Source organism: Leptopilina heterotoma, unplaced genomic scaffold (genome assembly GCF_015476425.1).
Source record: "Leptopilina heterotoma isolate Lh14 unplaced genomic scaffold, ASM1547642v1 Lhet_92, whole genome shotgun sequence".
In the NCBI taxonomy this organism is placed as follows: Eukaryota; Metazoa; Arthropoda; class Insecta; order Hymenoptera; family Figitidae; genus Leptopilina; species Leptopilina heterotoma.
In genome coordinates this window covers 852,434-869,334 of record NW_025111199.1, presented here as the reverse complement: position 1 = coordinate 869,334, position 16,901 = coordinate 852,434, and the positions used below count along the sequence as shown (strand labels likewise).

General features: G+C 29.1%; 1 protein-coding gene across 5 annotated transcripts in view; it reads right to left on the bottom strand.

The window, feature by feature from the left end:
* Positions 1-12,167: 12,167 nt before the first annotated feature.
* The window catches only part of LOC122512037 (four and a half LIM domains protein 2), a 279,184-nt gene continuing 274,450 nt past the window's right edge, over positions 12,168-16,901 (bottom strand). For all 5 annotated transcript variants that reach the window (XM_043627648.1, XM_043627647.1, XM_043627649.1 and 2 more), the window contains 3 exons: positions 15,266-15,435; positions 14,295-14,481; positions 12,168-13,953 (listed from right to left, as the gene is read on the bottom strand). In XM_043627648.1, coding sequence (XP_043483583.1) covers positions 13,796-13,953; positions 14,295-14,481; positions 15,266-15,435 — 515 coding nt within the window. In that variant the 3' untranslated portion in view covers positions 12,168-13,795. The remainder of the gene's footprint in view (positions 13,954-14,294; positions 14,482-15,265; positions 15,436-16,901) is intronic.

Here is a 16,901-nt window from a genome sequence, read left to right as displayed (position 1 = left end):
TATAAAATGAAACTTGAAAAATTTGAAACATTGTTGTATCTATATTTTTTATGTTAAATTATAAATCTTTAGTAGGTATTATTTACAAAATGTTTAGAAACTATGATAATTGTAATAAAGAAATATTAAAAAAATCGGTTTTGGAAGAGATTGACTTGGCATATATTTACACGTCTTTTTTATTTACAAAAATATAACAATACATGTTTTATTATCTTTATTTTTTAATATCAAAAATAATAATAATCTTTAAGAATATTTTTTATTATTTTATAACAATAATAATAATATTTAGTTAATTAGTTACTTTATATAGTTAATTTCGTTAGTTTAATAAATTGATGTAGTTAGTCTAGTTAGTGAGTTTAGTTAATTTATTGAGTCTACTTGGTTAGATTAGTAAGTTTATAGTTATAGTTCAGTTTGTTAACTTACTTAGTTAGTTTACTTAGTTTATTTAGTCAATATTATTATATTTTAATATTTTTTAGTGTTAATTTAATCTGCAATTCTTTTCAATAACTTACAAATTGCTGTATCTCCAGCAATTTACTTTAAAATAATAAAAATAAATATTAAAATAATTATTCTTTTTCTCACATATATAATTATCGACCGAGTGAATTTCTTCAAATATAATAATAATGTACTTAATATATAATTATTATTTTTTTATTATTTATTTTAAAATAAAAATCAAGAATGAAGATTTTTTTATAAATTTAATATAATGAGCCATTTTAAAATTATTTCAATTGTTTTATTACTTAAAAATTGTTAACATTTTTATAACTAAAATTCAAAAATGATAAAAAACGTTTTATTAATGACATATATATGAAATACATTTAAAATTTAATTAATTCCAGAAAAAATTTATGTCTATTGAAATAAAAACAATGATATATTAAAATTTAAATTGCTTTCTAAAATTTTTAAATATGTCAATGTTGATTTATACAAAAGAAGACGAAATGAAAATAATAAAGTTATTTATTTATACCATTAACTTGTTAAAATAAATATATCCTTTTACTTTTACTTATATTATCTAGCTACAGTGAAATTTATATAGCTTAATGCGTAAATAGAATCGGAACATTCAACACTTTTGACAATCGAAAAATATGTACATTACATATATATATATATATATACATCACGGCAAGCACTAACTCACGGCACATGCGCGTTACGTTTTAGATTTAGATTGCAAGAAATCCATGCTGATTTTTCATGGATTTCGAGCAACCGTTGCAAAGAAAGGTGGGGAGCAATTTCAGCAAAAGTTGATAGCAGACGTGGTATATGTGTTTTACTATTGGCGCACTGTAGTTAACCATGCATTTAGAGCATGAATCCAACCTATAAGAGCACAGTTTTTCTGTTGCTAATAGCGAATGGTGACCACTTGTGCGAAATTAGTAACAGATTTCTCTCCGTGTATTTGAAGAAATCAAATCCTTCACTACAGTTGATTAGATGTGTTTGCCAGTCTTTAAACAATTGTGCGTCAACTGCTTCAGAAGAATTTCCAGCTTCAGTAGATTTCTTACTACGTGAAATGTATAACTGGTTCCATTTGTCCGCAAAACGTCGATCACAGTATAGAAAATTGTGGGATACTTTGAATGCGTTTCATCAAAAACAACATAATGAGCAGGAAAATCAATGTAGTTTTCGACAATTCATCCAACTTTATAACACGAGATGGTTAGCCAGATTCAATTGCGTTTCAGTTATTTTAGATAATTGGATTGAGTTAAAAACACACTTTTTAATTGTTGTTCATAATGAAAAATGCTATGCTGCTCGGTTAATAAACGGAATGCTATAAGATAATTCGAACTATTTATACTTAAAACTAGTCAAACCGATCTTATTCGAAGTTCAACGAGTGAGTTTTTTTCAGCGTGATAACATTGATCTTTGTCGATTATTCGATGATTTAAGTGGGTTACTCTTATTGTTCGGTAGAATAGTGCTTAAGAAATCATTTTATTATGGTGGGTTGAATGTTATTTTAGAAGTATTTTATAACGATTTAGCGTATCGGTCAAGTTTTAAAATCCACTTTGGTATTGATTTCAAGGAAGCTGTGGTGTCGTTTCCAGTAACTGTGGATAAAAAAACGAGATTATAGACAGAGGATTTAAGTAGTTGAAAAAATTATGTCAGGAGTTGGCAGAACGATTACCGAAAAGTTTAAATCAATTTTAAGGATTAAATAAACTTCTACCGTCCACATCATTAAATCAGTTTCAGCCTAAATTTCAGGACCTGACATTTTTAAACGAATTTTCAAACTGCGAAAAATTGGGGTATTTGGAAATTCTTCCAATTCATACAATTTCCTCCACAAATCTTCCTTTTGTTTTATTCACTCTATCTCCCACTTTTCCCACATTTGTTTGTCCAATGATCCACTCCACTTTTAAAATAACTCTAACAAATCCATACAATCTTCGCACGTCATTCTTTTTCCATTCTTACTATTCCCCTTTCAAATTTTGGCGCCTCACTCTCACTTGACTCACTTCGCTTACTTCCATATTCACTACTGCTACTACTAACGTCAGATTCAGATCGAGACATTCTAGAAACCTAACTTATTCACACGCAATTCACTCTACTGCCTTGTCACTACATCTCTCTCTTCTCTCTCACTTTACACTACCTAACCTCACAATACAAAGGCCATCTGTTTCTTAAAAAATCAGAAAATTAATAATATGAAAAAAATTGCAAATCTACCCATCTTGCCCCACCGGCGCGGAACTAAAAAAGCAACCTATTTCTGTCGACAAATTTTACAAGTAACGGTTGCATCTTCATCTTCGTCATAGACACCAGCACAACTGCACAAAGCCCATTGGCCCATTGGACATTGTTCTGAACAGACAGAACAAGCAGCCCAGTATTCATTTGAGTCTAAATAATAACCATGACAAATTATAGAGACAAGGTGTATTGTCCACTTTACCATCGCTAATTATTGATTTAACCTGACAACCTTTTTTCTTTTTGGTCACTCTTTTTTATTCAGTCTTGATTTAAGTAGTTTTCTTAACTTCCCTTATTTCTCTTTTCTTTTGCTTCATTTGTGTATCCCGTCTTGACCCACTCTTCCCTACCCTAACTTGCCCGCACCTACGAAATTGAATAAAATGATTAAATACTACAATTTACGATTCAACAAAGAAAAAAACATATGCTTCCCTTCTTCTGTAACCCTTGCCAGTTATAAAAAATGTTATATAGTTCATTAACTGTTATTATTAAATAATAAACACCTCTTAAAAAAGTGAAAAATTCACAAAAAAAATCGTCGAAAACAGTTTTTTTAGTAAAACAGATAAAAAATTTGTTCTTATGGCTTTTAGGTTTTGTAAACAAGAAACTATCGTCTCGGTGCAGTATTATGTAAAATATAATCGTGATTGGTTAATTCGTTTGTTAAATAGGGCCGGTTCCCCGTCTTGCCCCACTCTCCCCTATAAGTCCCAAAAATCACTTTTTAGTTTTTGTTAATACAACTGTTTTAAAAAATGATTGGATTAGTTTAAAATTTGTTACTCAGGGGTTTCGGGGTCGCTGATTGCGAGTATGATGTCAAAAAAAAATCTGTGGACAGATTCCTAATCAGCGACCCCGAAACCCCTCGAGTAACGAGTTTCAGGCAAATTGAATCGATTTTTAAAAGTCGATCGCCATATTGGATCCAACATTTTGAGTTTTAAAAATCTGACGTCATATTCGTAATCAACGATCCGGAAAACCCCCGAGTAACAAATTCTTAGCGAATTCAATCATTTTTTAAAATTGTTGTATTTAGGTCAATTTGTATGCAGGACAACTGTTGAAAAATCAATTTTGACAGTTAATTTAGTTTGTTGTTGGCAATATCGCTATATTTTCGTAAAGTAGAGGGTTTAAGCTTTAATTTAACTCATATGACAAGTCTCTACAACGTCGGATTTACCCACTAGAAATTTTCAAAAACTACTAAGAAATGATTTTTGGGTATTTTACCCCCAATTTTCCCTTAATCCTGACATGATGGGAGGTTTTTGTTAAATATTAATTCGGATTTACCGCAGCAAAAGCTACGGTAAATGACTTCTCGATCTCAGACAACGGAAATTTTTATTATTTTGCAGGCTTCTGAAATTATATATATATATATATATATATATATATATATATATATATATATATATATATATATTCATATATGTAGCATTTTAACATGTGACAGACGTGTTTAAATTCAAAAAACCAAAAAGTTTCTTGAAGAAGAGACAATTCAGAACCATAATTATCTATAAAATCTTTGTCTAAAAAATTTTTAGTAACGAAAAATCAGCAGTCTTCTGAATCAAAGCTTCCACATTAAGATAATAAATTTTTCAAGTTTCCGACTATCTGTATAAGAGATAATTCGAAAAGAGGATCAGGTACGATTTATCGGTTTGAAAATTTGAAATCTGGAAGTCATTTGGAACAACTCCCCACCAAGTTTGTAGCGTTACATTTTAGAATAACCTGCCCACCTCTGAGGAGACCTGTGTATATTAACCACCCCTTTTCAATTCTTAAAAAACTTAACAAAACCTATTAACCCTTCATGAACGCGTGTACACCGTAACGGTACCGGAAACGGAAGCCGTTATGACGGTTGTTGTCGACAGCACTTTTGACAGTTAAGTTCTGTGGTAGGTGTGTCACCAAATGCAGATCAAGGAGGTTCGAGCGAAAACGAGGATAAATTTATCAACGAGAAGGACGAAATAGCGAAAATACTGTGAAACGACCGTTGTCCAAATACGACAGTGAAAAAATTAATCTTTTAGTAATAGAAGAAAGAATTTCTAAGAAAATGAAAGGAATAGAGCAAATGCTAAAAACGACTACTCAATTGCATGGAAAGATGCAAGAGAATCTCAGGTTTTGGTTAAAACAACGAGAACTTGATGAACAAACAAAGTTATCCCAAACTAAAATTCCTCCACATTTAAGGTTAAGGTTGGCACAAAAAGAAGTAAACGAAAATGCGAAGAAACGAAAAATTGAATCTGAAATTACTATCCCTCAGAATAACTATACAAATAAGACTGTACAAATTCCCTTGACAAAAACAATGACTGTAATGAACGAACTGACTAACGAAAAAATTCAAAACAATGTCAACACGACAAGTAACGCGTTAAATTCAAACTTATCAGAAAATTTCACGGTTGTAAATCACGAATCAAACAACAATAATAATATCAATAACCATGTGAAACTAGCCATCAAAATTGAACTGATCGGAAAAGAAAGTAACACAAAACACGATTACAAGGTAGATTCGAAAGTAAAGTTTGAGCATTTTTATGAATTTCTCTCTTGAGAATTGCGTACAATCGATTTGCTATACGTAATCGAAAAAATGTCAAACCTCCGGAAGGGTTAAATGATTCCGTTGCATTAAAACACAAGTTCAAGGTTCGGGATATTATTATTAATCGCGTAGATAAAATATATCATTCGAAAATGCTTCACATCATAAACTAAAAGAATTCAAGCGTTGTGAAGTGAACGTTACGAGCGTTATTGCAAGAAAACAACTTTATTCACTTAAGTATGAAGTAAATCGCGAGACGGCCATGCAATTTCTAGATAGATTCGAAGAGATAGTTCATAATTACGAAAACATTTTGGATTCAGAACCGTTGTCCGATGACGAAAAACGCGATGCCCTTTATAACTCGATGATGTGCCAGGTACCCGAAAAACAATCGGTCGATTTTATCACGAAACAACACACGGGAAAGGGATTAACATACGATTCACTAAAACTATTCATTACACAAGCCGAAGCAATTCGGATGCAAGCAGCGACCAACGATTATCCGAATTCAAAGAAAAATACTCTTGCATCTGTTTCGCTGGCTAGCTCAAGTAATCATGCAAAAAGAGTTAATGACAGGTGTTTCGAATGTGACGATAGAGGCCACATGAAGAATGAATGTCCGTTGAAGGGTAAACGGTTACGAAAGTGCTATGAGTGTAGTGAATTTACAACAGAATTCATATAGCTTTTCAGTGCCCTCAAAGGTTAAATAGACAAACGAACGGGTCAAATAGAGGTGGGCATAATGGGAAACGAAACTCTAACAATAACAGACATGACAGCCACCTTTACGCGAAAAACAAACGATCGTTTAATCCAACCAACAACCGTGGAAATCGAAACACTCAATTCCGAAGAGTCAATAGCAATCACAAAAATAAAAACTTCCAAAATTCAAATTGAAAATTTAATTAGGACAGTACACAATTTCCGCAAGATCAGTCACGACATGGAACAGCCGAGATTCCCAAAGTCAACTTATCAGATAACCAACAGAATGAAAATTCTGGTACAGTACCGTCCGAAATTGTCAGTCCACCCATTTTCAAAGGAATGACAAAAATTTTTTAACATAAAATTCATAAAAAGTAAAATTTCTTTTGGTTTATATTTTGAAAGACGATAAAATTTTAAAAAGAATAAGACCTTACAGAAGTCATTTGGCCAAAATTTGTAGAAGATATTCTTAAAAATCGTCATTTTCAATGTTTTACAAAAATTTGAATAACTTCTAAAATAATGAACGCTTTTTAATAATCTTAGGCTTATTTTAAAGACCATTTTCTACAGAATAAGAATTACTTATAGGCATTAACCTGTAATTTTTAACTTGGAGTAAGCATGACGTCAAAGTTGGACAAAAAAATTCAAAAAATTTGAAATAATATTATTAAAAGAAAAATAAATTTTGAAACTCAAACATATATTTTTATTAAATTTTCTTGAAAAATCTACACCATATCATGTTTTATATATGTTCTAGAATAGTTTTTAGTACAAAAAATTGATTTCAAATTTTTCCAATTTTTTTGTCTAATTTTGACGTCATGCTTATTCCAAGTTAAAAATGACAGGTTAATGCCTATAAGTAATTCTTATTCCGTAGAAAAAGACCTTTAAAATAAGCCTAAGATTATTAAAAAGCGTTCATTATTTTAGAAGTTATTTAAATTTTTGTAAAACATTGAAAATGACGATTTTTAGGAATATCTTCTACAAATTTTGGCCAAATGACTTCTGTAAGGTCTTATTCTTTTCAAAATTTTATCGTCTTTCAAAATATAAACCAAAAAAAATTTTAGTTTTCATGAATTTTATGTTAAAAAATTTTTGTCATTCCTTTAAAAATGGGTGGACTGACAATTGCGGACGGTACTGTAAGTGTGTAAAAATGTCTATTGATTCTACTAGTAAAAATCTTGAGAATAAATATATTCTTTCCACGAATTGTTATGATAGTTCTAAATTTAACGAAGGTATCTCAAAGAATTACAAAGTAGGAGTTAAAAATATTACATTTATATAGTAGATTCTGGTGCTACCGAGCATCTTACAAACTCGAAAGAAATTTGTAATTCTTTTAAAGAAACGGAAAAGAGCATAATCAAATGTGCAAATAAAGATAGCAGGGCTGATTTAGCAGCCGAAGGCATAGGAACAGTGTGTCTTATTCCGAAAAATCAAAATAAGATTATTAATTTAAATAATTCCGTATATTCAGAATCACTTTCCGAAAATTTAATTTCACTGCGACATTTCGCAGAAGCAGGTTTAAAAACTTACCTAGACAACAAGACCGTGAAAATTTTTGATCCTGAAACAAATGAGACGCTTGTTTCTGGGATATATGATAAACCGTACTGGAAAATAAATTATAATATTAATAAAGACAATAAAAACACGAGTTCCAATTCAACTAAAGTATTTGCACTAGATACGGAAGTTATAGTTCGAAATTCAAAAAAAAGTAATGAAATTGAAATTGCTAATTTTCAAGAAACGACAATAGAAGTTGATAACGAAATTAACAAAAATTAAAAAAACATTAATGAAAAATCAAACGACAGTATCGTGTTAAAAGGCGAAATTAAAAATTTTTATGAAAAGGTAAGCTAAGAATCCACACGATTAACGACGGAAAATAACGCGATAAATAATTTCATGTTTTCCGAATTTGATACCTCAATTGCAAAACGAATAATAACGAACATAGATGAATTGCGTTCTATACATTTAGTTGACGAAAATCCACTTTCAAATAACTTGTTAAATAATCCGGTCAAGACAAACAAAGCCATATTATGGCACGTACGAATGGGTCACGCGTCGGTCTCATATTTACACAAATTAAAAACAATCTTGAAAGATAACAAAGAATTGCAATCAATAAATGTTGAAGACAGTATCTTAGATTGCGAAATTTGTAGGATTACAAAATCATCAAAATTACCATTTAAAAACAAAAGGAAATGGATGACACGACCTTTACAAATGATACACTCGGATGTAATTAGAAAAATATCTCCTCCTACCCATCCTCATGAATTCAAATATATTTCCGTATTCATTGACGATCGTTCACGTTTAGCACTAGCGTACCCTATGAAAACGAAAGACGAAACCGGTCATTGCCTTGAAAAAAAGGTGAAAGGTTCAACCAAACCATACAGAAGAAAATCAGATCGATCATGTTCGACTCGAAACTCCCATCTAATATTTGAGACTTGGCACTTGGAGTGTCAATTTACGTGTACAATCGCACTCCTCACAAGTCGATTGATTTTTCATTCGATATTAATCAAGTAAAACGATTTGGTTGCCTAGCGTACTGGCACATTACGAGAAAACATGACTCAAAATTTTCAGCATGAGCTGAATATATGCTATACCCCTTCAACAATTCGAGAACCGTATGAGACTCAAAGTCGAAAAATTACAGACACTAGTTTCATTAAATTCGAAAGAGGGGAAAATGACTTAAAGGAATACGAATTTCCAAACTTGGAAGATTAATTTCAGAAGACAAAAGATAAAACTAACGATGAAATTCTATATTGCCTTCATGCAGAAATTAATCACGATCCCGTGACGTTTAGACAAACAACTGATTCTCAAGAAAAAGAAAAGTGGAGGGAGACAATTAAAGATGAACTAAAATCATTAGCGGAAAATGAAGTGTGGTCAATAGTTGAGCGTCCAAAAACTGGCAAAAATAACAAGAAACCAAATATCATTGATTCAAGGTGGTTTTTTAAACGGAAAAACGACAGGTCAGGGTCAATTAAATTTAAAGCAAGACTGGTGATTCGTGGATTCAAGGATACAAATTCATACGATCTAAAAGAAAGATATGCACCAGTTTCCAAACTGACACTTGTAAGAGCAGTTCTTGCAATGATAAATCATTATAATCTTGAAGCCTGTCAGCTGGATGTAAAAACTGCGTTTCTAAATGGAACAATTGATGACGAGGTGTATATGAAAATTCCGGATGGAATCGAAGTTTCGGATGAAATACGACAGTCAAAGGTGTGCAAAATTAATAAATCTCTCTACGGTCTACGAATCAGTCTTAATTGATGGAATTAAAAATTTACGGAAGTAGCAAATTCCTTGGGATTGGTAAATAACGATTATGATCCGTGTTTGTTTACATGGAGTTCAGAAAATTCGATTGTCATTTTGCTGATATATGTAGACGACATGTTATTAGCTAGTAATAACAGTAAAAGACTCTACGAAATCAAAAGAAAATTAATGAATGCTTTTGAGATGACTGATTTAGGCGAACCAAAGAAATTTCTGGGAATGGAAATTCTGAGAGATAAAGAAACGAAAGTCATGACTATTTCACAAGAAAGTTATGTGGGCAAAATTCTGGAAAAGTTTGGTAACGACAACGAATATCCGATTTGCTAGCGTATTCTGACGCTAGTTTTGCAGATTGCAAAGGATCGGTTTCTACATGTGGCTTTGTTGTTCGACTATTTCGAGACACGATATCATTCGGTGATTAAATATTAAATTTGAAAAAGTTAACAATTTTCCCGAATCAATCTACACAAATAAATTAAATATCTTAAATAAATCTCGATAAGCTCATGGGCTTCAATGTATCGACAGCACAGCTGCCCTAATACAGAAACCTGCTTAATTTGAAAAATATTTTCGAAATTAATTAATAATTTCAAAATTATCAAAGAACTCAGAAAAAAAAGAAAGGTCGTGGGCTCGTATCCCACCATGCTACGGTTTTTTCTGAGTTCTTTGATAATTTTGAAATTATCAATTAATTTCGAAAATATTTTTCAAATTAAGCAGGTTTCTGTATTAGGGCAGCTGTGCTGTCGATACATTGAAGCCCATGAGCTTATCGAGATTTATTTAAGATATTTAATTTATTTATGTAGATTGATTCGGGAAAATTGTTAACTTCTTCAAATTTAATAATTAATATTGTTTCTTTTTATTAATTTTCAGAAATTCCACGAAGCAGACAAATAACTGATACTGGACCATCGAATAAGATGTCAACTTCCTTAAAACAAAGGACTAGTTAAGAAAAACTATGGAGATTGAACCCTGTGTTCCAATGATCAAGGAGCCGGGATTACCTTGTGATCATCAAAGTTTACTTAAATTATTTTTTCAATTTAACATAAACAAGAAATTATTTTTGATATCTACGATGTAAGAATTACAAGTTAAATTACTTAAATGCAACAAGCTTTGTCGACAGTAAATTTTTTTTGTTATTTACTTGTATAATTAGTTAATAAGCTAATGATTTATTAGAGCTAATGGCTTATCAGAGTCAACCTCGGGAGGGAGTTTGGTGTTTTTATATTTCACGCCTTATAAGGAGCTCGCTTGACTCCAGATATACTTCCTGTTCTCTATGCGCATGCGGGCTTTTGCGACAAAGACTTCTTCTCTTCCGTTTTATTCTTGCGACTGCTCACGACGTTCTTTTCTTAATAAACGTATTATTAATTCGACATCTCGATTATAACTTTATTTTCTCTGCCCATATACCAATTTGTCAATATCTATTGATAATTTATGAAAATTATAGTTATTTATAAAGATTGTTGCTGTAATTTATAAAAATATTATAGCGTGAATCTCAATAAAAAAATATTATTTGTATAAAAAAAGATAAAAAAATAAAACTATTATTGTCAGTGAAAAATAATTGTTATTTTGAAAGATTTTTTTAAGTGATTCAATTAATCAAATATAATTAATTTTTTTAATTAATTTTACTAAAAATCAAAGATTTTTTCAATGACAATCAGTTGTTTTTGACTAATTTAGAAGCGAAAAGTCAGTCACTGATTGTTAGTTAAAATTATGATTTTTAACTGATTAAAATTTATAAATTACACTTGATTCAAGTGATTCTCAGAAACTCCATATTTATTCCATAGTATGGCACAAATTGCGGCGAAATTTTATCAAGTGTTTGAGTCACACAGTGCCAAATGAGATGCCATATGGGATTTAGACAAAACTTAATCCATATAGTGGCGTAACTATGGGTAGAATCTTAAAAAATTGTAATCCATAGTTTTCTCACATTTGCCATTTCTACGCGGGAAATTAAGTAATTATTAACCAATTAAAATTAAATAGGTACTTAACTAACCGGTTTAATTAATTAATTAAATCTAATTAATTGCAATAAATTGAATAATTATGTACAAATTACATTAACAGGTAATAAATTAATTGAACAAAATTGACCAAATCTAGATTCCGAATTGCTTAATCCGAGTAATACAGAAGAACCTATTACAAAACGATTACGAGATCAATCAACTTCAGAATTAACTAATTCCGGTAATTGAAATAAATATAACGATAACAAACCTAATTTCGCAACAGATCTAATAATCGGGAAAATTCAAGATTTTTCAGGTGCTTTCATTTGCAATCATGTTAACTGCAAGTATTTTCAATTCATTATTACTAAAATACTTTATCTTTGTTACTTTTGTGAAAATTAATTTTTAAAATACCATCCAATTTTAAAGCGTGTAGGGTTCTAACAAGAGGTATTCTTAGATGAACCCATCAGTTTTGATTAACACTTTTGAAAAACTTAATATGCCAATAATTCTTAGGTGATAGGGAACATAATTAAATTTTGTAATTTTGCTACTTTTACAACATAAGTAGGGGCCTAAAGGATCTTTAACCTTGATAAGTAAAGGTGAAAAATAAGGTAAAACAAGTTGATACGTTATGGAACATCCACAACGCATTGCGATAAGAGTTTTAATATAATAATTTATTTAATAGTCTGTCAATTACAAGTATAGTATACGCACAAGCTGTTTAATTCAATTATTATTAATTATGAGCGTAATAATTTAATTAGACTTTATTTATTAAATTCTCTTAGGTAATAAACATTTAGACAGAAAAATTACAAATTTTGAGTCAAAGCATAAATAAACTTTTAACTTTGCATAATTTTTCATACTTGTCATCTCAATCAAAATAAATTCTCTAGAACAATAATAAAGTACATATTATTTGTGCTGCAGAAAAAAATGCATATAGCATCACTACTTAAATTTCAGTTTGCAAATTTTATTCACTTTATAATTTGTCATTTTTAACTTCATAAAATTTTAACTACATATTAACATGCGAATAAAAATAGCATATTTCATCAAATTCAAAAGCAGTGTAATAAATGGTAACGAAGCATTAAAATCTAGAAACATATATAATTTTGTGACACTTCAAAAGTTAGTTAATCCTTTGAGGCACATATTTTTAATAAACCAGAAAACAGTTTTCCTATTACTATTTGAATCTTTATTATTAATAAAAACATAAATATCATTTTTAAACGTGTAAAAAATTTTGACTTTTATAAACCTTTTTTTGAAGACTACTTCAAATTTGTTGTCTATAATTATAATCTACAATTAAATTTAAAATACAAGAAATATTTTAAAAATCATGATATGAGCAAGAAAATTATGTTTAAAAACAAAAATCTGTCATGGATAAATTTATTAAACACTATGACATAAAAGGTTAATGAAAGTCACCAAATTTTTTTATTTTTAATAAAAATAGTGTAGTTTACTTTATACTGATTATATAAATATCTTTTTTATTGTTCAGAATCTTCTTTTTTTCTGTATTTAAAAAATAATGCAAAATATCGCTATACAACTTTATAATTAAAAATTGGTTTTACGAGCGTCTTTCCGTATTTAACTTCCCAAGAAAGTTCTCGTTAAGTAAAGGAATATGTGAGCAGAACTATTGTGAAATTTGTATTTCTTTTTTAAAAAGACTAAAGCATACGTAATTTTAGGTTACTATGAGCGATTTATTTTTTCAAACATGCTTTAAAATTTTTTTAATAAAATTGTTGCGCAAGTTCCATATATATGAGATCATTTCACTTTAATTCACAAAGTATGTTATTTTGCATAAATACTGCTGCAATATTGCAGCACTTTTTACACCTTACTATTTGTCAATATTTTTCTTTAATGTTTTCTTTGTTTATCTCCTTGTAATTTGTTCATAGCAACAAAAATGTTACCAAAAATAAATTTAAACATTTAATTGTTTAAATATTTTTTAAACTAATTAAATGAAATTAAATTTTTTGTAATGATTTTGTTATCATTTTTATTGTTTTCAAAGGAAGGCTGTAAAATTGCAATAACTTTGTGATGCAATTTTACACCAATATAGCAATACAATGTTTTTACCATATTGCCATACAATATTACAAAAAACTTACAAAAGCAATCTTATGGCAAAATTGTATGACAATATTTTGAGAAATATTCGGTTCCTGTGAGGGTATGAATTTATTTTATGTTACGCGTATCTGCATTTTATACATCAATTAAAGTGAATGATTTACATTAATTTCTGTTTAGCACATTCTGGACAAATAATGTCTTCTGCATCGGTGATAAATCCACGACCAACCAAAGAAGTATTACATCCTGCACAAATGAAACAATCGTTGTGCCAATGTCTATCTTCAAAGGAAATAAAACGTGTTCCACCAATTCCTAAAAAAATAAATTTCAATGTATAAAATATTTAAATATTTAGGGCTTAATCCACCAACCTCAATTAAAAGTTAATCAATGATTAAAGACAGTTTAACGGCTAATGATTGGTTTGTTGAGGATTTAATCATTGATTAACTTTCAATTTGTATTGGTGAAACTGTCCCTTAGTCTTACAATAAAATAATTAATGGGTGGTTCCAACAACGCCAATTACAAATCAATCAATCAATCTTGCCAGTCATGTTTTAGTACATTGACCAAAATAATTATAATTAAGTTTTACAAAGTTTAAAAGACAACTTTTTTATGTTAACGATAATTTAGTAAATTATATGTACCTGTAATTGGTTTACTGCATGCTGTACATCTTTTAGCAAAGAGTTCACCAAAGCATTCAGCGCAATATGGTTTATCGTCTCGAGATGTAAATCGCTGACCTGCTAAGGAATTGTTGCAATGACTGCATGTAAAGCAGTCTCTATGCCATGGTTCGTTCTTGTATGTCACGCCACCAGCAGTAATAATCTAAAAATTAAAGTATAGAGTAAGAAAAATGTTGTGGGGAAATAAAGATTTTCAAAAACCCAACAAGGGTATTCACGAAGAATTAAAAATAAAACGGTATGGAGTATGCTATAAAAATTGGAGTAATCGGATCGTTAAGACATTTCAGTCATCTAGAATGCTTAAAGAAACAATCATTTCAACCATTTTCCACGTATTCCTGTTTCTCTCTTCGATATCATTTAAGACCACCAAGTTTAACTGTGTAACCCAAAGATAAGCATACAAGGTATGAGTAATATACTACAAATCAAATAACAAGATATTTAAGTTGCAAAACTCTAAATGGTTGAACGTCCCCTACAATTTTATGAAGAATTTCGGAATGCATTACTATTAGTACTCTCTCTAGACTCTTGAAGCTCTCTTGAAAGTTTTTTATACAATCATTTTTACTTCACACAATTAATAAAGTAAAATTGTGCATTAATCTACTAAAATAATTAAAAACTCGTTTATAATTTGAGAACAATGTTAACTGTACTGTACCGTGCCAAAAAAATCTAACTTAAATATTCTCTATTATAAACAAACTAATCAAAATAAAATAATTTTATCATTTTAGAAAATAAAAAATGAACTTTTACTAGAGATAAGATTACTATAAAAATAATTTTTATTCTGTTGTAATTAGATATTTTTCGAAGAGAACATTACAATTAATATCAATTCTTAAAAACAGCAAATAATTTTAGAATGAAATTATATTAATATGTAAAGTATTTACTAAAAATGAAAGACAAACCTTATTGCATTTAACACATCGAGTGGCAAATTTGTCTTCATAACACCCAGCGCAGTAGATTTCCTGTTCACGTGGAATAAAACTCTTTGTACCAATGGGATTCTTGCACACAACACAGCAAAAGCATTTCTCATGCCACTGACGTGTCTTATATTCCATTTTCTTAGTACCTGTAACAGAACGTAAATGTTTAAAATAAATTACTATTAGATGAAATGTATATATTATATTTATTGATTTGAGTCAAAAAATAAATAAACCTATTAAATCTTTTTAATTTTCGACAGTAAAATCTTTCGTCTCTATTTCTTATAGTAAAATTTTGTTAATTTTTAACACTTTAAGGCCTGAATTATTTTTACCAATTTAGTCTCCACCATAATTAATATTTAACGGTCTGTAGGATTGTTGATTTCGAATCTGAAGTCGAAATTGCGAAATTAAAAATGGCGGATTCAATATGGCGGACAAAAAAAAATAAATACATAGGATTTGCCTGAAACTTGCTACTAGGGGGTTTTTGATATCTCTGATTACGAGTTTGAAGTCGAAATTTAAAAATTGAAATGGCGAACGAAAGAATTAAAAATTAATTTGTTTGACTTTAAACTAATATGGTGGATGAAAAAATTAAAAATCAATTACATTAACTTAAGAATACTTGGGGGTTTTTTGGGAAACACTAAGTATTGAAACTGAAGACAAAATTTTAAAATCCAAAATTGATAGTTTTTGATTATTTTATCCGCCATAGTAGAAATTTGGTTACATTAATATAACAAGCCAATATTACGTCTTCTTGTGATAATAATAATAAAAAAGCACTTAATATTTATTTTCAATTTTTCGCATTTCATCAATTGCATTAAAAACCTGCTTCTATTAAACATAGCCTTCGTGAGAGAATTTGGGTAAATATTGAATGAGTCAAAGTTCACTTATGAAGTATTACTTTTCCAAACGGAGATATTAAAAAAAATATAAAATTGTTTTATCGCAATTCTTATTCTTTGCTATGTATTACTGAACGCGTAGAAAATTCAGTGATTTTATAACTCATTGTTTAGTGAAACCATAATTTTTTAAGTAGTAGCACATGATCTATAAGTAATGTATAACTTGTATAAATTCCAAATTAATTTTCTTAATTGTATTATAAATATTAAATATTTTACAATTTTTATCAGCTTTAGCTTTTTAATTCTAATTTAAATTAATATGAACTTCTACATAATAGAATTTTTTTTCGACTAAAGTTTCAATACAGAAGATTTTTATTTTTTCTCTTTTTTATTTAGAAAAGTTATTTAAATGAATTTTTATTTAAAGGAGTTTCTAATTAACGGAATATTAGACGAGTTGAATTTTAATATCCAGAATTTATATTTCTTCTCATTTTTACTTCTATCTTTAAGAATTCGATATTGCTAATGGACAAAATATTTTAGCTTGAATTTTAAAATTCATTAATCACAATTTTTAATAGTTTAATAATTTTATTAGTTTTTAAAATGACAATATAAAGATAGTTAATAAATAATAATATTAATAATAAACTTAAGTTTTCCAATTTTTTACAGCTTTAGTTTTTTAAATCCAATAAAAAATTTTCTTTTGTTTTTAAATATAATTATAT